A 25,966-nucleotide genomic window follows, 5' to 3' on the forward strand; every position below is an offset into this window, starting at 1 on the left:
AGGTGATGTTTAAGCAGATATCTGAAGGATGACAAAGGAAACAGCCGGGTGCTGAACTGAAAGAAGAAATAAATGAGTGAGGAGGTAGCTGTCAAGAACCTCTCTCTCTGCCCAGGCGAAAAAGGCTAAGAGGCAGTGGGTACTCCCAACAATGAGAAAAGTGCCTGCCATCCATGAGTGCCTGTCAGTGCCAGGGACAATGCAGGAATGGTGTCATTCATTTTTCAAAACAGCCCTTGGAGGAAGGACTCCTCCTACTCCCATTTTACAGAAGAGGAAACTGAGGCTTAGGAAGGGCAAGTAACTTGCCCAGTGCCTCACAGCTAAGCCAGGATTCGAACTCAATTTAGAAGTCTGTGAGACCTGAAAGCTCATGTTCTTAATACTGTTCAGCCCCTTCACCATCAGGGCTCAGGGAGTGTCCTTCATGGGACTTCTGTGTGGCCTGAGGGTGGCTTTTGCTCACAGATTTTGCCCTCCTCTTGGGAGCGCCAGGACAGAGTAGGTCTGGGAACTCACAGGGGCTGCCTCCAGGAGAAAAGTCACCTCCTCTCATGTGGGCGTGCACTTGGCAGGAAGCCTCCACAGGTGTTTGGCCCAGCCCAAAGGTGGGAGCCACTGACCAAATGCCAAGACTCTCAGCGAAGAGCCATAACTAGTCCTGTCTCCCCACCTGGAAGCTGTTTTTCGACTGGAGCTAACTGCCAGGATGCTCCGGGCTGGTGAGACCACAAGGATTGTGAGAGGTGTCCCGTGGCTCAGATGGCACCCAGGAAGGAATTGGGGTCCGTGGAGGGAGGGAGAGTTCAGGGCTAGCCAAAGACAATTCCAGATCCCTGCCCCTAAGCTTCCTGGCCTGGAGCTGGTAACATCTCCCTGACTCAAATGTCCATGTGGCTGGGAGGGCAGACAACAGTTGCCGTCACTCCACGTGGACCCTCATAACTGCCTTGTTGTCCAACCCCACAGTCCCACAGCACAGTAATGGTTCACAAGACACTGCTTCCCATCCCTTCTCCCTTGGGTCTTGAGTTGGCTTTGAGCCCAGGTGGACTCTGCCTCACCTCCCTTTACAGGGGATATGCTGCTGGGTCCCTTCCTTCCCGAGTCCTGCCTCCCCAACATCATCCACAAAAGGCATCCTCTTCCTTCCTCCTCCTGCCCCTCATTTAACTCCAGCACGTGTTTTGAGACAAGTCTATATTCCACTGGACACTCTGTTTTACACGACTTCCTCTTATTCTTCATTCTCCTCCGGTTTAAAAAACATGAATCACTAGCATTTATGAGGTTCCTTCTACTGTTCCAGGCAGGATATGATATTATTTTATAGCCAAAGGGATGAAGATCTAGGGAGGTGAAGTGACCCTCCCAAGACTATGTAATTAATAAGTGGTGGAGCTAAGATTAGATCTGAATACAGGGAAACTGACCTCAAATAGAGACTGTTTCTCTCTAGCTATGCCAAAGTCCAGCCTTTATCACAACCTCGCCTCCCTCCAGCCAGGCATGTGGCCCACATGGGGCACACCGTGAGCCCAGGTGCAGTGGCCCCTCTCTGGCTCAGCACAGTTAGGTGGTGCCATAGCTGCAGAGTGCTGGCTTTTAAGCCACTTGTGAGTAAGGGATTTATTTTTTCCCAGCCTCAGTTTTTCTCTCTGTAAACTGACCATAATAATAACACCCATCTCAAAGGGTTTTATAAGGTTGAAATGGGGTGAAAGTAGGAAAGATCTAGCACATAATGTACTAATTTTTATTTTTTATTTTTTTTTGCCTAAAGCAGGCAATGGAATAGAATGCTTAGGAGCGTAAAGCTCTGAGATCAGGCTGCAAGACTCCACTGCTGTGTGATCTTGACTAAGTCTCTTATCCTCTCTGTGCCCTGGTTTCCTCACCTGTAAAATTACTATAATACTAGAACTACATGAGGATATAGTATTCAAGGAGATGAGAGGAGCCCCAGTGAACGGAGGCCGGTATAGAATATGCTTGCAATAAAGAGAATGAACAAATAAGCAGCTATACACAGCCTCTGCCACAAAAAACTACCAATAGATATTAGCCACTATTAGTTAATTGTCATTATTATCTCTCCCTGGCATGTTTCCACTCAGGCAAGACCAAAGCACTTTCCTCTGCCAAGGAATATCTTCCTTTACTCTCATATCCCTCTCCATCCAACCCTTCAGCCTGCCTCAGTTGGGATTTGTTGGAGTCCTGAAGCTATGGACCAGATCAGAGGTGCCTTCCCTTCCAGAATCTATTTTCCAAACTTCATCGATTGCCTATATTTATATGCATGCACACACACACACACACACACACACACACACACTCATTCACTCCCGAGTCAGAAAAAGGACTCAGCACCCAGACACACTGCAGGCTCTTGAAGAAGACAGTATTTTCCTGTGAGCTAGAGGATCTTCCTGTTATTCTCCATGCAGTTCAAATTCTGTCAATTATTATCCAATTAGTCATCGCTCCAGAGGTAGACTGTCATTAAAAAAAAATAGAAGGTGTGTGTTTGTGGGTGAGTATGTGCATATGTTGTGTATGCAGGGGGCGGGGAGGGGGGAGAGCGGTCAAATAGGAAGTGCCTTGGTATTTATGTTGAAGTGCACACTGGCTTAAATTACCCACTGGGAATATGATTATGCTTAATCTATGCTCAGTCGAAAGGGGCTGGGGCTGCTTTCTCCCCTCCCTTCTTGACTCTCTGTTCACATAACTCAGGCTGCCTCCAGCCAGCCTTTGCCCGCTAGACTCACTGGCCCTGAGCACTTGAAGGTGCAGCGAGTCACTGAGAATGAGCACTTTCTTCTCGGACACAGCATGGATCTGCCTGGCTGTCCCCACTGTACTATGTGGGACAGTATTTTGCAAATACAAGAGCTCGGGGCAGCCGTGGAGCTGGATGGTCTGCCTGGCAGGCCTCTGTGCAGTCTGCCTGCTCATCCTGTCCCCTTTTTGGGGCTTGATCCTCTTCTCGGTGTCATGTTTCCTCACGTATACTTACTTATCTGGCCAAGAGTTGTTACCTGTGGATCAGAAGGCAGTCCTGGTGACAGGTAAGCAGACGGTGCTACAATTCTCACTGAGGGTATGATTTGAAACTTGCTTTGCCTTAGCAGGACTTTGTCAAATCTGGCTTAAAAATCAAATACTTGGCATGGAGTAAATGAAAGCTCTCACCCAAGTATTTTTCATGACATTGTTTTGGTTCCGTTTTTTCCAGGAGGTGCATTTGAAGGGGCTGGTAGTGGGAGGGAAGGAGAGGATGAAGTGCACCCAGAGAATGATTTTGTTAATTTCCCAGGAATAAATATTAATAGGCAAAATGGCAATATTTCATGTGTTCTATTGTATCCAGGAATGTCCCATAGATTGTTTTTTAGGCTTAAATGGACTTTTGTTCTGACATCAATGTTTGGCCAGCTTCTCCACCTGGACTCTTCTTCTGTAGGTATGCAAGAACGCTTACAAGCCAAGTTCTACTTGTCCCTTGCTGTTTTGAAATGTTGAAGGGATTCACTTACCTGAGCTGGAGACTTTGCAGTTTGCTTGGCTGCTGTCAAGAACCTTGTGTCCTGTCTGAACTGTTCCTCATTAGACCTCTAATGTTTCTTAATTGGACCAACTTGGCATCGTGTCCAACATTCAGTTGCCTGTTAGCTGAGCTGCCAGTTTTTCCCTTCTTTGTGTGTGTGTGTGTGTGTATGTGTGTGTGTGTGTATGTGTGTGTGTTTCCCCATTGCAAGTGTGAGGCCAAATTAAATTTCTCTGAGTTGTAAAATTTTTGTTTGGTTATGGAGTTTAAGCTTGGATAGGGCTGTAATTAGGATTATCCATCGTTATCCTAACCCAGAAAGCCCTGCCAAATAAAAAAAAAAATCAGCTGTGGAATCATTTGTGGGAGATCATCACCCCTCTGATCATGATCCTCAGGGTGAAGGCAAGAATGGGATGGGGATGTGGTTGGGAGAAAATCTGGGGCTTGATAATTTGCAGAGAAACAGACTTTGTTATTGGGTTAAAGTAAAATGCTTTCTTGAAACAAAATGCAAATTGGTGCTTGTTGGGGGTTTGACAAGCCACAGAAAACAAGCTTCTTTAAATTAATTTTTGAAAGTTTAAAGGGAGAAAATTCAGTCAATGGGATGTTTATCTGCAAGCATGTCACCTGGAATCATGTATCTGGGAGTCTGGCTGGATTTTCCACTTTTTTACTAGGATTCTCAAATGGCTTATCGGTGAAATTTGAAAGAGAGTCTCAATTTTCCTATTCTGTGTCCTGTTCTGTTATGAAAACTTAGGATGAGCTCAGGCAAACCACAGGGTAGCTGAGAAAATGCGAATCCCTTCTTGCTTGTTTATTTTGTCAACATTCTTTATCCTCTGCATTTCAAGATGCAGGTGTTAATTAATGCTCACAAAATATATGCCCAACTCAGTGAGCCCACATCAGCCACTGAAAGGTGCCGTGCCTTTAATGTTGAGTGAGGATGATTGAATCAATTAGGCAACTCAAGCTCAAGGACTAATCCCTGCATGAAATGCTTATGGCAATGAAGAAAGCTTAGAATTAAGATGAGCACTACATATATTTAAGGATGACTGAAATGTCACTTTCACGTTGTTATTTTCAAGTTCTCTGTCATTTTTATGAGGAATGCTATGTGCTCATACCATTCTAGACAAGGTTTCAAGACCTTTGTATGAAATCGAGAAATTTAAAATGAATTCATTTTGTTAGACCAGAACTCTTTAAAGAATGAAGAAGCCACGCTGAGTTTGGAATAACCTTTGTTCCACATTGGCTTGTGATAACATAGATTAGCATGCATTTTGGTGGGGCAGGACCGGAGAAAAATGTGTCAGTGTACATCAAAACCATATATATGGTTCCTTTATCTGATAATTAAAGTCTTGGAAATTTATTTTAAAGACATAATCTGAAATATGAAAAAAAGAGTAGAAGCAAAACCAAAATGGCACATTCAACACAATCTTATTATTTAATTAAGATTAATATTAAATATCAAAAGCAACAAAAAGGGTGATAATATATGGTACATCCTCTGGGGATAACAATGTGCAACCATTAAAAATGACAGCCACAAGAACTGTGTTACATGGAAAACTGCTTGGGACAAAGGAAAACACACAGGAAACCCCAGGGTTGGAACAAGTCTACAGCCACGTCAAATGCATAGATCTCTGGGCTGGGCAAAAAGCTGTGATAACAGCTGGAAGAAAATAGTTTGTATATGGTTGTATTAGTGTACTGGAAATAGTATGTAAATGAAAGGAAATAGTTTATAAAGGAAATAGTTGGTTAATGGTTGGATTAGAGTATTTGCGTGTTTTTTTCTCCCCTGGATTTCAAATTTCTCTAGTGTGATTACATTACTCATACAATAAAAATACTTAAAAGAGAACACAAAACAGCTAAAGCTCCTTTTGGTTTGTATTTAATTATGGACCCAGGCGAGAGGCAATTACAGAGACAAGTTAAAAAAATAACCTTTTTCTCCCCTTTGAGCACTTTATTTCATTTTGCTAAGATGTTCGAAAGTCTGTTGCCTCAGAGACAATATAATTATAGTAAGAAAAAGTAAGCAAGCATAGAGTGTTTGAATACGTATTTGTCTTCAAGATACCTGAAACCACAGTGGCCATTCAAATTTTTAAAATGTATGTGTGATGCATTTTATTTTATTTTATTTTATTTTTTGAGATGGGGTCTCACTCTGTTGCCCAGGCTGGAGTGCAGTGGCATGATCTCAGCTCACTGCAACCTCTGCCTCCCGGGTTCAAGTGATTCTCCTGCCTCAGCTTCTCAAGTAGCTGGGATTACAGGCACGTACTACCACGCCTGGCTAATTTTTGTATTTTTAGTAGAGACAGGGTTGTATGATGCATTTTAAATGTATAACTGTAAAATGAACAAAGAGCAGACCAACACGATTGTAATAAAATCTCAACCACAACATAGTGGGAAAAAACTTTGAAGACAGACAGGCTTGGGTTTGAATCCTGCATCTACCTTGACTTAGGCTAGGTCCCCAGAGGCAGTGCTTTCTGTGAGGATTTGTGGGAAAGATTTATTAGGAGGGTTTCCAGAGAAGATGGGCAGGGAAAAGGAAGAAGCCAGGTAAGGGTGCGACATTGAGAAGTCCTCTGAGGATCACTTGGGCTTGATCACCCTCGGTGGACGTGGGGTGGTGTGGATCACTCATCAGAGCTGTGCTGATTGGGGACTGGAGAGCTGTAGTCTTTATGCCTTCACACCAGTCAATCATTAGTTAAGGGCAGTCACCCCTCTTCCTCCTTGGTTGTGGGCAGGAGGAGAGACTTAATTCCATGCACTTCTGGCACCATATGGACACTGGCTGGCAAAATGGGTTCTGGCCCTTTGGGGAAAGAATTGCAGGTGCTGGCTGCTGGGAGTCAAAGTGCACCATGGATTGATGCACACAACAGTGGGAGGGTTCTGGGGGAATAGGATCTTATTTGCTGCATCTTTATTACTAGCTGTGTGGACAGCTGTGTAAACTTTGGTGCTCGGTTTTGGATTTTGGGACTCTGTTTTCTCCTCTGTAAATGGAAAATAATACACACACACACATGCACACGCACAAACACACACACACCCCTACATATGTTATACTACTATAGATGGAGTTAGCAGATGAGAGAGAGAGAGAGAGAGAGAGAGAGAGAGAGAATGACTGTATTGGAGTGGTGAGGGGAAAGCTTGAGTAGTTAGGAAGAACATGAAGAAAGAAAAAGAACAAAAGAAAACGTTGACAAACAGAGAGAAGAAGCATTCATGTATTCACTCAATAAATATTCATTGAGGGCCCAGTATGTGCCATGCATTTTCCAGAAGCAAAGGGGGAAGAAAATTTTAAGACCATGCAATTACTGTCAAGTGATGGGGTCAAAATTCCTGCTTTTCCTTCATCTTGGACACACATTCACTGGAGTTCCTTCCCCCTCTTCTGAGGTTGCGCATTGTCCTTCTCAGCCTACCCTCTAAGCTTGGCAGGAGATGCACAGGTAACTTTAATCTTCTATCCTCTGGCCTTTCATCTTGCCCCCTCCAGTCTTTCTCAACCATCTCAAATATTGAGTACTGATTCAGCATCTACTGTGTACAGAGCAGACACCTCAGGGCTTCATGTACCACTGGGGAAGACATGGCCACACCCAACTGTGGCTGTGTGATGGGGCACATAAGAAACCTCCAGGTTCATTCCCAAAGTGGATCCCAGGCAGACACAGGTCTTGTGTGTGGGGCTGGGGAAAGCTTGACAAAAAAAGAGGGACCTTGTTAAGAATCTAAAATTAGTTTTCTAGGGGGAAAGTGGGAAGGTATTCCAGCCTAATTGGTTAAGTAGCTACAATGAATACAGCTAGCACTCAATAAAGCGTGCTGCATTAGATAATTTTTAATTGAAATTTTCAAAACTGGATATATTGGAGAATGGATCCAGGAGGAGAAGTAAGATCTGTTTTCAGTGAAAATATTTTATGCTCACAAGAAAGGGTCTCAGGTGAGTGATGATCCCTTCTTGCAATTATTGAATAGTCCAAATAAGGTTCTCAAGTTGAATACCGTGGGTATCATCTTGGGGTTTGGACTCCTTTGGATTTCACGTTAGATTATTTAGATGGATAAACATTGACAGTGGACTAAGAGACTAAGAGAAATAACATCTCTGTGCTCTGACCTTTACATGCATTTTATATTTGATTCTCACAACCCTAATAATTAACATTTGTAAACAAGGAAATGTGTCCAAAGTCGCTGAGCTACTACGTAGCCGAGATTGGACTAAACCCAGATCAGATGCATCTCTCACCAAAAGCCATCCTCTTAACCACTGTGATTAGAAGTGTTAGATCCATAGTTGGTATTAGCCCACAAACGTTACCCAGGATATAAAACGTGTCCACTCAATCAACCAGTAAATATTGAACGTCTATTATGTGCCCATGACTCTGCTTAATACAGAGCTTGGCAATTGATTGGGTGTAGAAGATGCTTATGAGGGACGATGAAATAAGGGTACCATAGACAGGGCTAGGGATGTTTGCAGAGGGTGATGATTTGAGAGATGCCATGTGCTAAGCGTGACTTCAGAACTGAGTCTGAGAGCAGTGAAGGGCAGTTCAAGTGAAGTGTCACTGGAAGTTGGAAATAATGAAATAGAACTTGGTTAGATTTGTAGATAGATGCTGGAGAAACATGAGCAACAAAGTGATGGTGGATGTTTAAAGGATGGCCCTTAGTGAGTCTATAATCCAGTCTACCAGATGATTTTTACATGAACAAATGTCCCCACTTATCATGTGGTTTAAGTTTTACCTTTACCTACCACAGGGAAGCATAAAAAAGGTATTGTTAACCCAGGTAATTTTGTGAAAGTTTGAACAATGATTGTATCAGGCATTATAATGGAGTGTTTTGATTGGGGAGTATTCTGACGGCATGGAAATCCATGCCAACTATACTGCAAGCAGCTTGAAGGCAGGAACCAGGTCTCTTTTTATGACCATGTGCCTCTTCTCAGTCTCTCAGCACGTTAGGCCTAACACAATGTTAATGAGTGAATGCGTAGTGAGTGAACCAACTATGTTGGTGAAACGTCCTCTCCTTTTCATGGTCATTAGTTGGACACAATAGGATTGTCCCAATCTGCCCACTCACTTAGGTACTTATCTTTGCTGTTCTTTTTGCTGGGGTGATTTGCATAAAAAGGGCAGAGTGACATGGCTGAGCTGTTGGAAGCTCCATTGTTCTGTAGTGACTTAATTGTTGGCTTGCCCTGGACAAGGCTTTGTGCTGACTTGGCTCTAAGCGTGCTCCTGCTTACCCAAGATGTGGCACAAATAGAACATCCACTGGCTTCCACCAGGCTGCTGAAACTGCTCTCTAAGGGTCACTGGTGTCCTTCTAATCACCAGAGCTTGACTTCTGCTCCAGCACTGCCGACCATATTTTCTTTCTTTTCATGGCCTCGTTAGCCTTGCAGGAGCTGCATTTCCATGCTTCTTTGTCCTTTGACTCTTCCGGGTTCTTCTTCCTACACTTCCTCCAAGGTAATCTCTGACTCTGTCTTTACTCCACCTTCTTATATGGCTGTATTCCCTACCCAGCAGCAAAGTCATACCTGCTCCTGTGGTATCAATTATCTCCTCTGTGAGAGGACTGGCAAATCGTGGTTTTGCATACCTGACATTCTTATGACCTCCTTATTATGACTCTTATGACTCGTATTTCCAGAATTTTAGCCTGAAACTTTAAATTTGGCATGTTTTAAAACAAATTTATCATCTCCTCTCCTGATCCTTTCCCCTTTCTTTTCTTTTCTTTTTTTTTTTTTTTAATTTTTTATGCACAGAGTCTCTCTCTGTCGCCCAGGCTGGAGTGCAGTGGTGCGATCTTGGTTCACTGCAATCTCTGCCTTCCAGGTTCAAGCAATTCTTCTTGCCTCAGCCTCCTGAGTAGCTGGGATTACAGGGGCCCGCCACCATGCCTAGCTAATTTTTGTATTTTTTAGTAGAGAGGGGGTTTCACCATGTTGACCAGGCTGGGCTTGAACCCCTGACCTCAAGTGATCTTCCCGCCTCGGCCTCCCAAAGTGCTGGGATTACAGGCGTGAACCACCACGCCCAGGCTCCCACAGTGCTGGGATGACAGGCACGAGCCACCGCGCCTGGCTTCGCACAATGCTGGGATGACAGGCGTGAGCTGGAACTATTGCATTTGGCCTCAGTGTCTAGAACTTGGTGGAGGGTGGTAAGTTCCATGCAAACTGGAGCACATACCCCGTGACTAGAGAAGGCAGCTGCTTCCTACTTCCAGTCAATTATTACCACTTTGCCATTTTTGTGGTATTCAAGGGGAAATAGAAAATTGTGGATCTTTGTGTGTGAAATCTCCCATTTAAAACAAGTAGGCAATGATTTCTTTCTTACATTTTATTTTATTTGTTTATTACTTTTTGAGAAGGAGTTTTGGTCTTGTTACCGAAGCTGGAGTGCAATGGCACAATCTCGGCTCACTGCAACCTCCTCCTCCTGGGTTCAAGCAATTCTCCTGCCTCAGCCTCCCAAGTAGCTGGGATTATAGGCACTTACCACCATGCCCAGCTAATTTTGTATTTTTAGTAGAGATGGGATGTCACCATGTTGGTCAGGCTGGTCTCGAACTCCTGACCTCAGCTAATCCACCTGCCTCGGCCTCCTAAATTGCTGGGATTACAGATGTAAGCCACTGCATCTGGTCTCTTTCTTATATTTTAAACAATCCCATAGATCAAACAGAACACATTCTTGTGGCCAAATGTTAGCTTTCAACTTCTGCTCTGGTTCCTGCAGAGAGGAGCAGGCAGAGAAGAAATTTTTCTCTTGCTTATGCAGTTGCATCTCTTGACATCATTTCTGTGGGTTACTTTGCTATCAGGGCCTCTGTCTTCTTAGTCAGGCTATCACAGACTCCTTCAAGGAAGGATGAGGGGAAAAAGACGTTCCTCTTGGGCCAAGCTTTTCCCTAGTGGAGCACATAGAGCTTTGAGCCTTCCATGTTCCCTCTCATTAGCCAGTGCAATGTGGGGACTGGGGCTCCCCAGGCAGGATCTGGCCACATGCAAGGGGTCTCCCCTGGCCTGCCCTCCTTGTTTCAGGTCACTTGTGATATTGGGGGGAAAGGGGTGAGGAGCCAAGAACAGCTCACTCAGCCACTTTAGGGTTTATAAAAATCATATAGATAAACTTTATTTCAGACTCAACCATTTCCCAACACCTGAACCCCCTTTTCAGGATCATCCCATTTCATCCACTGGGGTTTTGAATAATCCCAGTGACAGGGAGTTGACCCCCTATTGGTGGAAGTTACTTCATTTTTATACAATGCTAATGGTTGTAAATATCTTCCTTATAATGAACGAAATATTCTTCCCTTGAAGTTAACTCTGCTCTTGGAAGTCACATAATCTAATTAAAGTATTATTTTGCATGATTGCCCTTGAAACATGTGGACTGCATCATATCAGAGTCAAATCTTCTTTGAACTAAATCTTCTCATTCCTTTTACCGTTCCTCCCATGGCCTAGTTTCCAGAACATTCATCATTCTATTTAGCCTCCTCTGAACCATTTCCAGTTTCTTTCTTGACATTCCTCTGAGCTGTTGACTCAGAGTTAATATAACATACCATCTTGGTATGAGCAATACAAACCCAACTGGAACTAAATGAGGTGAAATTAAATCAGAACAAATGCAGGGTTCTTCACCAGATGCTGTTGCTTTGTTTGGTGGGGTCAGTCCCTAAACAGAATTTCCCCTGAATTCTGAACCAATGGAGAAATGAGACAGGGGCTTAAGACATCAGCTTTATTCCTGATAGATGCATTGGAGCACGGGTCTTAGGCATGTGGTAATAACGTTGCTCAGCCAAGGCAAGGTCGAAAAGTCTCAGGCCTCACCCACAGATGGGGCCTGGACTGGGCAGCTGGGCTTAGCACAGGTGTTTATAGGCTGGGAGGTTGTAAGGAAGAGAGGACAGGGTCCACGTGAGGGTCTGGCCTCTTGGATTTTCTCCTCTCCTTCTCAGTCCTGATCATTTCCTCCGAGTTGTCATTTGGTTCTCCTGCTAGAGAGAGAAAAGACCTTTGCACCAGGCAAAATGTTCATGTCCAATTCTTTCTGCCAAACTCACCAATCAGATACTTTGCTCTACCTCCCTGGTGGGAGGAGGGTAGAGGAACCAGAGGGGCCAGGAACGTCACACTGAAAGGTATCCCTCCATATTGCAGACGGCATAGGAAGTGGGGAAGAAATGTTCCCCTGCCACACTAGGTTCAGAAAACCAACACTTCTGGCTGGGCATGGTGGCTCACGCTTGTAATCTCAGCACTTTGGGAGGCCAAGGTGGGCAGATCACCTGAGGTCAGGAGTTCGAGACCAGCCCGGCCAACAGGGCGAAACCAAATCTCTACTAAAAACACAAAAATTAGTGGGGCGTGGTGGTGTGCACCTGTAATCCCGGCTACTCTACTCAGGAGGCTGAGACAGGAAAATCGCTTGAACATGAGAGGCAGAGGTTGCAGTGAGCCGAGATCACACCACTGCACTCCAGCTTGGGTGACAGAGTAAAACTCTGTCCAAAAAAAAAAAAAAAAAAAAAAAGAAAAGAGAAAAAAGAAAAGAAAATCGACTCTCTGAATAGCGGATGCTGTGTCTAAACTGCAGCTGGTATGAAAATGGTCCAGGGAGGTTTGACTGTGAACTTAAATGGGGTCAGCGCTGGGCTGTTTACCCCCCGTGAGCCCCCCATCCATCGTAAGCTTCCATCTTAAGATATACAGTATCTAAATGAAGATATTAGACTACTCACTAGCTCTGCACTCATGAGAAAGCTGCTTCACCTCTATGAGGTTAATTTTTCTCACATATAAAGTGGAATCATGATTGATATCTCTTCTAAGGATTAAGCAAGATTGTGAATATATATTGCTGCCTGATACATAGTAGCTGCTTCATAAAATATAATGATTTTTACCTATTTTCTATCTTTTCCAGTTCAGTAATCCCCTTGGCAAAGGAGACAAAAGGAATATAGGCGATTAGAGTTCTGCCTTCTGGGCCATTCATCAATGTGCCTCATCAGCCTCATACAATGGTGCCCTGCTCCTTTGTTCTTTTGCATTCTTACTGTTTCTTGGCTAGCAAGCCCTCTTTTTGTAGCAGACTTGCTTTGCAGGTCTCAGCTTAATCCCAGTTTTCACTGACAGATGCTTCTCCAATGTTGAGACTCTTGGCTCTGTGCTGTCTACCTTTGGTTCATGCCCTTTTAAGCTCTGACCTCATTGAGAGCTTCTGCTGGGACCACTCTAGCCTCTTGAGTTTTCTCTCCTGATTCTTCTCAGTCCTGATAATTTACCCTGAGCTGTCTTTTTGGTTCTTCTGTTACAGAGAGTCTTTGGGAGGTGCTGGATTGTGAAGACCTTTGCTCTAGGCAAACTGTTCGCCCGTTGCGTTTCCTCCTGAGTCCCCATCTCTCTATGAGGCAGGGCATTACCTCTTAGGTGGGGAGCGAAGGGTGCTGACTGGGAGCAGGATGTGTGATTGATGTGAGCCGTGGCTGGGGCCGAAGCTGGTTGTTTTCACAGCTCATGTTTTCAGTACCAATTGCCTACTATGCACACTTGAGATACAGTGTGGAGCAAAAACAGAATAAGGCCCTGCCTCATGAAACTTAGTTCTAGTGGAGGAAGACATAACGCAACAAACCAATGAATGGATAAGATGATCTCAGTGCCCCAAAACCCTCATGGCCAGGATAGTGGTGTGACTGTGCTATGGAGAACCACCTTGTATCAGAGGCTTCCTATGTGTCAGACACTGTAAGGAGCACTTTCCATGCCTAATTTCATTTAATTCTTACAAACACCTTATAAGATAATTTAAAAAAATATTATGGGCCAGGCATGGTGGCTCACGCCTGTAATCCCAGCACTTTGGGAGGCTGAGGCAGGCAGATCACTTGAGCCCAGGAGTTCAACACTAGACTGAGCAACATGGTGAAACCCCATATCTACCAAAAATACAAAAATTAGCTGGGCATGGTGTTGGGCACCTGTAATCCCAGCTACTCGGGAGGCTGAGGCAGGAGGATCGCTTGAACCTGGGAGTCAGATGTTGCAGTGAGCTGATATGGAAAAAGAAATTATGAAAAGCTTTAAGTGTACACAAGAGGAGCCAATGTACACAGTATACTCAATACCCATATTCTAGAGTGATCATGGTCCAGATATTGATGAAATGGCTTTTATTATTAACCCCACTCAACGGTGAAGAAATTGAGGTTTTTCAAGAGTTTACATAACTAAGGCCAAGTGACAAATAAGTAATTGGCAGTGCTGGAATTCAAATGCAGGTCTTTTAGCTCAAGGAGATAATATAAGCAGTGCAGACAGGTAGATGGTAAGTGTGCTCCCCTTGAGGGAAAGGGGCATTGGCTGCCGTCTTTTTCAGACCTGCTAAGCTGACCCAAGCACCTTCCGAATTCAGACACAGAATCTTATGGCAAAGCTGACTTTCATTCCTTAAGAAAGAGAACTCCTTACCCCATAGCACCAGAGAACATTAAAGACTGAACAGCCAGGAACTTCCTGATCTCCCTCCATTAGCAGGGGTGGCACTTCTCCAGTGAGCAATCATAAGTGCCCTGTGCTCATGAAGCTTGTCACTGTTTTCCAAATATTCCCAGTCATGCCCGGGGGTTGTTACCTGACTACCTCTAGATTACTACTTCAGAACCTACCTGGTATGTTGTTAAAGAATGAATTTTAGGGAAGAGCTAGAGAAGAAGACAATGACATAGGAGGGTTTTAAAAAAGAACTCTGATTAGCAGTGTGGAAAGGGGATCAGAATCCATTCATTCATTATTTCACCAACACTTATTGAGCAACTCTGCCTGGTACTGGGAATACAGTGGCAAATAGCATGCGTTCATGACATTGAATCAACTTGCAGTATAGAGGAGCAGGTAGGCAAGAAGCCAGGATATTGCAGGACAGTATAATGTGTGAGAGTTCAGAGAAGTGGGCAGAAGTGAGAAGAGGCAAGAGCATGTAGGAGACTGGGGTAGAGGCCATGAGTTGGAAGAGCAAGCAGCCAACTGGAGGGACTTTATGAAGGAAGCCCTGTAGGACTTGCTGTCTCATTGGACCTAGGCAGAGAAGAAAAGGAGAGACCCACTGCACATTGGACTCTCCCTATCATGGCTCTCATCAATGCCCTTTCTGATTCCTCTTTTGACTTCCTGGATTTCCAGATGGACCATGAGCTCCATGCATGGAGGCACTATGGCCCCAGTGAAAAACATGGTGCCCACAACAATCTCAAGGAATGAATGCATAGACAAGGGAACGTAGAGAATGATTCTGAGGGTCTGAGGGTGATTTTTACAATGAAGAGAAACCATAGGTCTTGCGAGACTGAGGAAGAGGAGCTGACTTTGCGAAAAATATAATACCTTTTGTTTGAGACATGTTGAATTTGACATGCCAAGATTGTATTCAGGTGGTGGTGTCCAAATTAAATTGGAGAAATGAGGCTAAAATCCAAGAAACAGCCCAAGATGGAAGATAAAATTAGGTTAATCTTCCACATAGGTAGGACAAATGAAGCTCTGAAACCTAAAAAGATACCCGAGAGACGAGTGTAGACAGAGATTAGGACAGGGCACTGGGCGGTGGGGTCCACTCATACCTATAGGATAGGAGGTGGAAGGGAGAACTGGGTGGTGTAGGGTTCCAAGGAAAATAGTTACAAACAACATCCAGTATGGAGGAGAGAGTGAATGAGATGAGCCGATAGCTCTGCATTCACTGCCTTGGGGATACTGATTAGAGAGAATTCTTTCAGGAAAGGGTACAGGAAGGAGTCCCAGTGCAAAGGCAGCAAGGAGATGATGTTAGTGAGCAAGTCTGAAAATTTGAGAATTTTGGTGGAAAACAGAAGGAGAAGATGGGGAATTAGCTCCAGGGAACAAGAAGATCAAAAGAAAAAATTTGGTGGAAGAGAGAAATTTGCAGAGTGATTTGGAGATCCAGAAGGAAGGACTTGAAGAAGAGACATTAATAGTACAAAAAGGATTGTGATAACTGATGAACTAGGAGGCTGTTGCTTAAGAGATAAAGAAAAAGTGGACATATAGATGTCTCAGCTTTGTTCTAGTTTGCAAGACTAATATGACATGCAATTGGTTAGAAAGGCAATTTACTTATATAGGAAATCTTCAATTGTTTGTGGTGCCAGTGTTGGTTATAGGGTAGTTGTATAAGATGTGACAATGCACTGCTTGTAGTCAGTGGAATAGTTATGAGAATAAAATGAAATGAGCATGCCAAATGCTTTGTGTTGTGCCTGGCTGCATAGCACACAAACAGTGAATGCTGCTGTAGGAAATCAAAGAAGACAAAGGACAATAAAGTAACCAGAGAACTCATTATGACGAAAATAATCCTGGCTACTTTCTGGGCTGGAACAGGTAGTCCCATGTTGAGCTTATATGTCTCTGTTCAATTACATCTCTCCTGTTTATGACCCTTTCATATTCTTTATCAGCATTCTCTGTGACTATTTATTTAATATACTCTTCCCTCTCAAGCAGTTGTTCTTTACTGGGAGTAATTTGGCTACCTAGGGGAATATTTGGCAATTCTGGAGATATTTTTGGTTGTCAAAACCTATAGGGTAGGGGGAAGTAACAAGGTGCTACAGGTATTGAGTGTTGAGGCCAGGATGCCACTGAACATTCTATAATGCAAAGGACAGCCCCTACCACAAAAAAATTACCTGACCTCAAATGTCAATAGCTCTGAGGTTGAGACACTTTGTCCTAGGTGAGGGGTCATGTCATTCATGTGGATCATGGTTTCCCCAAGTGCCAGGTACAAAGCAAGTCACATCATGGGTGCCCCATAATAATAAAGGGAATGGAGATTTAACTGCACCTTGAAGAATAGGCCAGGTCTGAATGTATCTCCTGCTTTGAGTACAAGGTATCAGAAGATGCTGTGAGCATTTTGGAAAGAAAGTTCACAAAAGAGATTGCAAACATTCTGTCCCCCAAAGAATGAAAGAGAGGAAACAGCCCTGGGGCTTTATCAGGAGATTGACATTGCCGTAAACAAGAGAGGCTTGGAACAAAAGGTCTGGAACTGCAGGTAACACAAGAACCCAAGACTACAAGCAGTTCATTGTTTTGACAGATAGACTTCAGCCAACCACTGAAGCAGCAGAGATGGAATTTTTAAATAGACACAAACTAGAGACAGTTCCTTTGGTAAGGCACAAAGGTGAGGCTTCTCAGCCCCATAGTGGGGCTGCATGCATACAGAGAAGGTCTCCACCTTGGGACAGCTTCTCGAATCTTGTCGATATCAACTGTCACTGTGTGTCAGAATCACCTTGGGGCTTTTAAAAAATAATGATGCTTGGGCACCCACTCCCAGAGCTCAAGTTTACCTGATCTAAGGCATGTGCCTGGGCATTGGTGTTTCTTTAGAGAGCCTCCATCTCAGGTGAAGCTAATGGATAGCCAGCCCTACTTTACGAATGAACCACAGCTCAAAATCTTGTATAAACAATTTCTGTCTCCAACACCTTATGTACCCAGTTCCACTGGATGTCTCAGGCTTTATATGCTTGAAACTGAGTTCTTGATTTGGGACCCTTCCCTATCTGGCCCTTGCTCAGGGTTCCCCACCTTTGTGAGCTGCACTACCCAGCACTCTGTACAGACCAGAATCCCAAGAGCTCCCCTTCATTCTCATTTCTCTGCCCATCTCCTCCCCTGCCCACCCATATACAATTCGTTCTCAGTGCTGAGGCTATTACTTTCCAAGTGCACCTAGATATGTCCACGGCTCGTCACCTCCCCTGCTTCTGATGTAGTCAAAGCTACCGTCATTTGTTCTAGGGCTACTCCCTGGCCTCTGGGATTCCACTTTTGTCTCTTTAACTTGTTCTCTGCAGAGTAGGTTGAGTGTCCTTTTCTGGCTTAAGACCCATCAAAGGCTTTCTGCCGTAGAGAATTCAAACCCAAACTTTTGCCCAAGACCAGAAGGCCCTGTGGAATCTGAGCCCCCAGATCCCGCACCTCTCTCCCCTGCTGGTTGGCTTGAAGCACCAAGCTCTAAAGTCTTTCCATGTACTGTTCTTTTCACCTGGAATGCTTTTTCCTCCACCCTTTACAGGCTGGCTTCTTCTTCACCTTCGTGTCTTAGTCTAAGAGATGACAATTAACTGCTTGTAGTCATGGTTTTTTTTTTTTTAAATGTTGGCACTATTGACATATGGGGCTGGAAAATTTCTTTGTCGTTGGGGCTTTTCCGTACATTATAGGATGTTTAGTCTCTACTCACTGGATAACACAATAATCTGCTCCCCAGTCGTGATAAGAAAAAATGTCTCTAGACAATGCCAAATGCCTCATGAGGACAAAATCCCTGCCAATTGATAACTACTAGCTTAAATATTAACTTCTTGAACAGGTATTCTCTGTTCTCCAGGCTTTAAGTCTCCAGGTGTATTTCTCAATCTTCATATCCTATTTGTTACTTTCATAGAACTTTTCTCACCTTGAAATTGAATATTTATCTAGTAAATATCTGTGTCATAGTCCCACTAGACTATCTTGACTATTTCATTCAATTCTGTAATAACAGCATTGCGTACGGCTCCTGGTATGCAGTAGATGCTTAATAAACTTGTGTTGAGGAAATGCGTGCATGCATGAATGAATGCATGAGCAAACGAAGACTGCTAGGCAGGCAAATGCCTTCCCGCCAGGGTTGGTGAGATTATCTAGCAGCGCAAAAAGAGCATGGACTAAAAAGGAATGAGATAATGCCCCTTGCAGAGACATGGATGAAGCTGGAAGCCATCATCCTCAGCAAACTAACACAGGAACAGAAAACCAAATACCGCATGTTCTCACTCTTAAGTGGGAACTGAACTATGAGAACATATGGACGCAGAGAGAGGAACAGCACACATCGGGGCCTATCGGGGTGGGGGTGAGGGTGAGGGGAGGGAAAGTATCAGGACAAATAGCTAATGCATGCAGGGCTTAACACTAGGGTGACGAGTTGATAGGTGAAGCAAACCACCATGCCACACATACAGCTATGTAACAAACCTGTACGTTCTGCCCATGTATCCGGAACTTAAAGTAAAATAAAAAAAGAAAAAAAGAGCATGGACTTTGGAATCAGTTAGTTGCAGCTTCTCAGCCCTGCCAGCTGCTTGGTGTGTGACCTAGGTCCAATAATTAACATATCAGAGCCTCAGATTACCAATCTGTAAAATGGGGATACTACTTTTGAGAGTTTGCTTAACTGAGTAATCTTCCCTGCTCTCTCCCAGACCCCATGGGCTTTGGATGCTTCTTCATGTGCCCTTGGCACCTGGTGCAGGTCTCTATCAAGGGCTCGCCATCACCAAGGATAGGATCACACTGTGCCCTCAGTGCCTTATACAGTGCCCACCACATCACAGGTGCTCAGGAAATAACGTCTGTGCGGTGTATGACCAGGGATCAAGTTGCATCTGAGATTTGATGACAGTCTTGTAGGTAGTTTGCTGAGACTATTCTTATAGGGGTTGGTCCCTGGAAAAATGAGCAATCCCAGGTCCTTCCTTGGTGGGCTGTGGGACTGGGGAGGCTGTGCCCCTCTCTGTTGTTTGGATGGGCATTCTGGTTTGCCAAAAATTGAGAAGCTACGCCTGGATCCTCTTACCTCTTTTTCTGTTTTGGTCTTCTGCCCAGGCCTTTGCAAATAATGAATTTAACAAAGATATTTTCTGACTGTCTCTTAGACCCAGGGAACTGAGTGTGGGCAGCTGTTCCTCCTTGGTCAGAGCAAGCGAACTGTCATGTATCCAAATGTTTCTAGTGAGAGGGTGCTGTGAATGGAATTGTCAGTGAGTTCTAGTTTGCTCATAGCATGAGTCTCCCTCAGGGAGCATTCCTTGAGGTTTTCTACCCGCTCAGAAACTCTCTAGAGAAGGCTAGACCCTGGGCATGCATTTCCCTTGAACTAGCTTTTCCTAGTCCCACTAGGAGAGTAAATGACAAAGCTAGGCCCTGAATCTAGGTCTTGCCCATCTCTCTGTTTTTTTATGCTCAAAACTCACAATCCAGGGAAAAAGCATCCTTTCTCTTAGCTTGGGCAGTGTTGGGCAGTCTACTGAAGATCACATGTAGTAGGAGAGGGGTAGTTCACTTTATTGGTCTCCTGGAACTGCTGTAACAAAGTAGAACAAACTGGGTGCCTTAAAACAACAGAAATTTATTCACTCACATTTCTGGAGGCTGAAAAACCGAAGAGCATGGTACTGGCATTGCTCTTTCTTTCTGCATCATAACATGGTGGAGGGCATCATATGGTAAGAGGGCAAGAGCATGCCAGCTTAGGTCTCTCTTCCTCTTCTTATAAAGCCACCAGCCCCCTCTTGGGGGCTCCATTATGACCTTATCTAGTCCTAATTATCTCCCAAAGGCTCCACCTCTCAATGCTATCAACATATGAATTTGTCGATTAAGTTTACTACACATGAAATTTGGGGAACACATTCCAACTATAGCACTTATTAGCTAAAAGTTGCTAAGAACTTTTTTTCTGGTAGCACAGGCTTTGGCTGCATGGAAAATGCAGAAGTCAACAGAAGCAGCCCACGTACATCAGGGAATTGGTGATCAGAGTCACCTAGACTGCAGGGGAAAAAGCCAAACCAAAAGTCTTACAGGTAGAGAAGATTTGGAAGAGGCGCACATCCCAAGCAAACTACAATTGATACACCCCTGCAGAGTCTACAGAAATGAAAAGAGAAGATTGAAATATCATCATTTTTCATTCTCCCGAGTTTTAATTTTTATTTATTTTTTATTATTAATTAATTTATTTATTTTTAAAGTAGCAGAGATTGAAAACTAAGATAAAAAATACCGACATAACCAATGATAAGTTTAGCAGGATTGGGGAAAGTTCATAGCGCTAGCCATGGACTCTGAGTTCTCCACTAGACTATAAGACCTTGAGGCCAAGAACTGTGTCCATCTTGGTCACCATTGTACCTGTAGCACCCAGCCCAGCATGGGGGGCAGAGAGAAGCTGAGTGAATTGATTAAACTCTTTGGTTGTGGTTGACCTCTAAAGATGTTCTATCAACTCTGAGACTGTGCACAGAGAAGACTTTGTGTGCTGCTGTCCGTGGAAAGAAAGCTTCATCTTGTGTTGCTGCTGGGGAGCTCAAACAACACTGGACATGGATGGTACTGGACTGGTAGAGCATCTCCCTCTTGTATTATGTAAAGAAGTTCTAACATAGAATGCATAACCATAGATGGAAGTTCATTATCAGTTTTATTTAATAAGCAGTTGTTCCTGATAAAGTGATTCAGATATCAGTTAAGGTCGTCATGCTCATTAAGTCAAGAGATCATGTGCTGGAGTCCTTACATGATGACCTAAGGCAGGTCTATCCATGCCTTCCACAGCATGTTTACAAATTCCCAAGCTTGTCTTTCTCCAGGTCACTTCTGGCTGTGATTTCTAGTGAAGATGAACTCTCATCTCTCATTCTTTACTCTGCTATCAGCCCAAACATGTAAGAACGCTTTCTCCTTAATCACGTAACCTTAACCCACATATTGAAAAAAAAAAAAAAAGAAAGAAAGAAAGAAAAGCCACGCATATAGATCAGATGAAAGTAATATGAATTTCCAGAAAATTCACGGCTCCTCTGTCATCACAGACATTGTAAATATTAGACTGCCACATTCTTTTTCAAATCTAACTTTTTTTTTTGAGACAGAGTCTCGCTCTGTCACCCAGGCTGGAGTAGTGGTATGATCTTGGCTCACTGCAACTTCTGCCTCCCAGGTTCAAGTGATTCTCCTGCTTCAGCCTCCCAAGTAGCTGGGACTACAGGTGTGTGCCACCACAGCTGGCTAATTTTTGCATTTTCAGTAGAGATAGGGTTTCACCATGTTGCCCAGGCTGGCCTCAAACTCCTGACCTCAAGTTATCCACCTGCCTCAGCCTCCCAAAGTGATGGGATTACAGGCGTGAGCCACCATGCTCAGCCCTGCCCTATTCTTAACATACCACTTAGCCGTTTCCACCAACTTGATTTCCCAACCTCCAGAAATGTTGCTTTCTGTCCCCACTCCCACTTCATCTCTTTGGGATGTCATTTTTTTTCTCTTTCCCCACTAGTGTCTTTAGCAGAAAGGGAAGGGTGCTGTCCAATAGAAATATTTCTATTTTTTTTTTAAAACCTAAGTCAACTCAAGTCACACCTTGGTTCAAAACTTTCTGATGATACCTCTCGTCACATTTTACAATAAAACTCACGGTCTTCCCCATGGCTGAAAGCAGAGTTTCTTAACCTCGGCTCTCTTAACATTTGAGGCCAGATGGTTCTTTTTGGTGGGGTCTGTTCTATGCATTTTGGAATGTTTAGCAGCTCCCTGGCCTCACCAGATGTCGGTAGCCCATCCCTGTTTTTACAACCAAAAATGTCTCCAGACATGTCAAATGTTCCCTGGCGGGTGGGGGGGAACTGAAAATCACTGACTTAAAGGCCACATGGACTGGCCTTGAACTACTGCTGTAGTTTAGCTCCTTTTATTCTCTCTGCTTGTTCTGCTTTGGTTAAAATGGCCTCTCTGCTCTTTGACTGAGAATTATTTTCCTGTCTGAGAGCCTTTGCACCTGCTCTGCCCTGTGCCTGGTGCACCCTTCCCTGGGATAGCTGTTCAGCTGCTACCCACTCAGAGTTGCTGTCCCTGAACATGGCATCCTGGCACCCAGTCACTATTCTGTTGCAAACACCCATTCCCACCTGACGCCAATACATTTGCTTATCGAATGTCTCCCATCACCCCCTACAAGCTAAGCTCCATGGGATGAGGACTTGGATGGTTTTACATGTTGCCGTGTCCCCATGATGTAGAAGAGTACATGGCACATGCTTAACAAAGAGCTATTGAAAGAATGAGGTAATGAATAGGCAGGAACACACAGGATGGAGTAAGCAGCACATATGTGAGATGATTAAGAAATCAGCCCAAGTAGAATAGAAGGTATGTCCTAAGTTTGGGAAATGTAGGAAACTTCCCTGGAGTGGGCAAATGATAGGAGTTATTGACATCCAGACAGCGTACTGTATCCATTACCCATCAGACAAGTGGGTGTCAGAGCAGGTTCATGAGTTGGGGAGAGATGTGGTAAGAATGGAGCAGAAATGAGACGCCTGCATTCAACTGGAAAACCATGCAATAGAAGCGTGGATCCAACTAGAAAATAACACAATGCTCTGGTGTGAGTGAGGGTGGCAAATTGGTTTCCTCTATGGTTGGTGAGGAGTACTGGGGAGAGTAGATTCTAAGGAGAGGTGATTTGATTGAACAGTGTCCATAGCGGCATGAGAAGGGTAAGCTGGCCCGGTTTGTCATCTCTTTTGTAAAGAACTAGGTCAATGGTGGTAATTAGCAATGAAACAGAAAATAGAAAACTGTAAATCACAGCCATCTTGGATTTTATTCAAGTTTGGCAAGTTGCATCTTGTACCATTATATTTTGGAAGCGGCTGAGTGAGTTTTTGGTCATGTGTTGGCAAGAATGACGTCCTGTCAGCCAGGAAGCATCTTTCCCATGAAAAAAGGGACATTAGTAAGGCTGCCCTACTTAGATAAAGCCTTAGATAATGATAAAAGGGACCTTGGGATAGTGGGGTAAATTAGTTGTATCTCTGGTTAGTTTTCTCTTTTTTGTGTTATGCTAATCTTAAGTAAATTTACTTTTTATGTAGTTGCTTAACGTGTTTTTACAAGTGTTACTTTACTTGTAGCAATTCTTGTGAAATACATGGTTGGAACATTTACAAAAAATTTCTATTAACCAAACCACAGGAAAACATAGGAGAATGAACAAAAGAAGCCAGCCACAAAGAGGACCGATACCTAATTCCATTTATTTAAAACAAAAATCAGGTAAAACGGATCTATGCTGTTATAAGTCAGGATCGTGGTAACCTACGAGGGGTGGGGACAACTGAAAGGAGATACAAGAGAGATCTCTGGTGAGCTGGTGATGTTCCATTTCTTAACCTGGGTGCTGATTAAGTTTCTCTATATTGTATAATACCTAGCAGATTGGTAACCTCAAAAATGCTATTGCCTATTCACAATGATAGATGAAATATACACTAGTCATTGATTCACAGAAGTTGACTATATTCAGAGAGAATGTGTTAGACAGGAAATACAAACAAACAAAAACAACCAACCAACCAAACAAACAGGTGCCTTAGAATCTTATGGACGTAGGGTTCAAATTGCACCTCTGCTTTTTTACTTGGGTGAGGCTGGAAACTTTTTATATTCTTTCTGAAGCTTGGTTTCCTCACCTGTAAGATGGGAAAAAATGTACACTTTTATGGGAGCCAACTGGAAGCTCTAAATAGCCAAAGCTGGAAGAGTTAGAGCAACACAATAAATAAAGTAGTAAGCCATAACCCAAAGTATAAAATCAATATTCATGAGTCCAAACTGATATAAACAAGTGATTGAACAAACTAATAAGCGAGGGAGAAGAGATAAATCTCCAGTGCAGAATTCCAGATAATTTATAGAGCTATTCCACCCTAAAGAAGGAAGAGCATAACTCCCCACTTTCTCTTTTCTTTTTTTTTTTTTTGAGAGAGAGTCCCCCTCTGTCACCAGGCTGGAGTGCAGCGGCGCGATCTCACTGCAAGCTCCGCCTCCCAGGTTCAAGCGATTCTCCTGCTTTAGCCTCCTGAATAGCTGGGACTACAGGCGCGCATCAACATGCCTGGCTACTTTTTGTGTTTTTAGTAGAGACGGGGTTTCACCATGTTGGCCAGGATGGTCTCGATCTCCTGACCTCGTGATCCACCGGCTTCGGCCTCCCAAAGGGCTGGGATTACAGGCGTGAGCCACCGCGCCCAGCCTAACTCCCCAGTTTTTAAATGTGGCCTGTGCACAATGGCCTCCTTTCAAAGCGTACAGCTTGGGAAGGGGAAAAAGCAACTGTGTAGTGGAGAAAACTGATGAACACTACTTCATCCAGGTCAACATCTTCCAGGTCAACATCAGCAGCAGTCTTAAGTCACATGGGTGCTATGTACCCTTAATGTGATGTGATGTGATGTGATGAAATGGCATTTTACCTCTGTGATCTTCTTCCCCTAAACCTATAATCCCAGTCTAATCAGGAGAAAAGCATCAGACAAATTCAAATAGAGAGGCATTCTACAAAATCCGTGATGAGCACGCCTTCAAACTATCAACTACGTCAACTACGTCAGGTCTGAGAACCTGTCATAGCCCACAGGAGTCTAAGCAGACAGGATCACTAAATGTAACACAATGTCCTGAACAGGATCCTACAGCAGAAAAAGGACATTAGGTAAAAATAACGCAATCTGAATAAAGCATAGAATTCAGTTAATAATAATGTATCAATATTGGGTCATTAATTGTAGAAGATGTAACTACATCATACTAACGTAAGATTGTTGTTGTTAATGTTAATTTTTTTTGGGGGGGACAGGGTCTTGCTCTGTCGCCCAGGCTGGAGTGCAGCAGTGTGAGCATGCTCACTGCAGCCTCAACCTCCTGGGCCCAGGTGATTCTCCCACCTCAGCCTCCTGAGTAGCTGGGGCCAGGGGCGTGTGCCAGCACACCTGGCTAATTTTTAAATTATTTGTAGAGGCAGAGTCTCCCTTTGTTACCCAGTCTCAAACTCCTGGGCTCAAGCGATTCTCCTGCCTCAGCCTCCCAAAGTTCTGGAACTACAGGTGTGAGCTACCACACCCAGCCATAAGATGTTAATAATAGGGAAACTGTATGCAAAGTATTTGGGAACTCTCAGTACTAGCTTTCTGATTTTTTTGTAAATCTAAATTTGCTCTAAAAAATAAAATCTGTTTTTTTAAAAAATGTGCACCTTACCTTAGGTTGCAAGCATAAAGTGAGATAACATATGTAAACATAAGGCTCTCAAACTTTTTGGACTTAGTCCCCTTACATGGGCAAAAGTCATTAGGGCTCACCTACCCCACCCATTCCCACATCAGCTTTGTGTTGGTTCACATGTGCCCTAAGGGTAATGCGAATTTTCATCGTGACCAGGTCTTAGTTGAATGCTGGATTAGAGTCATCTGTATAGTTCAATTTCCTTTGTGAATATAGAATCGAGAAACCTTTCCTAAGTTATGTTCCTATTAAAAAATGAAGGTCACTTAAAAGAAAAAATCTGATTTGTAGGCACTGTGGACAGATGGCGGGGCTCAGGGAGGGTGATGAATGGGTCCAGGGAGGGAGTACCGGGCAAGAACATAAAACTG

The 25,966-nt window shown here is 43.7% G+C and overlaps 1 protein-coding gene across 1 annotated transcript in view; it reads left to right on the plus strand.

The window, feature by feature from the left end:
- Nucleotides 1–2,605: 2,605 nt before the first annotated feature.
- The window catches only part of HSD17B2 (hydroxysteroid 17-beta dehydrogenase 2), a 63,336-nt gene continuing 39,975 nt past the window's right edge, over nt 2,606–25,966 (plus strand). The window contains exon 1 of the mRNA XM_054455189.2: nt 2,606–3,074. Within this exon, the coding sequence (XP_054311164.1) occupies nt 2,813–3,074 (262 nt within the window). The 5' untranslated portion in view covers nt 2,606–2,812. The remainder of the gene's footprint in view (nt 3,075–25,966) is intronic.

The sequence above is a fragment of the Pongo pygmaeus genome, chromosome 18 (assembly GCF_028885625.2).
Source record: "Pongo pygmaeus isolate AG05252 chromosome 18, NHGRI_mPonPyg2-v2.0_pri, whole genome shotgun sequence".
Taxonomy (NCBI): Eukaryota; Metazoa; Chordata; class Mammalia; order Primates; family Hominidae; genus Pongo; species Pongo pygmaeus.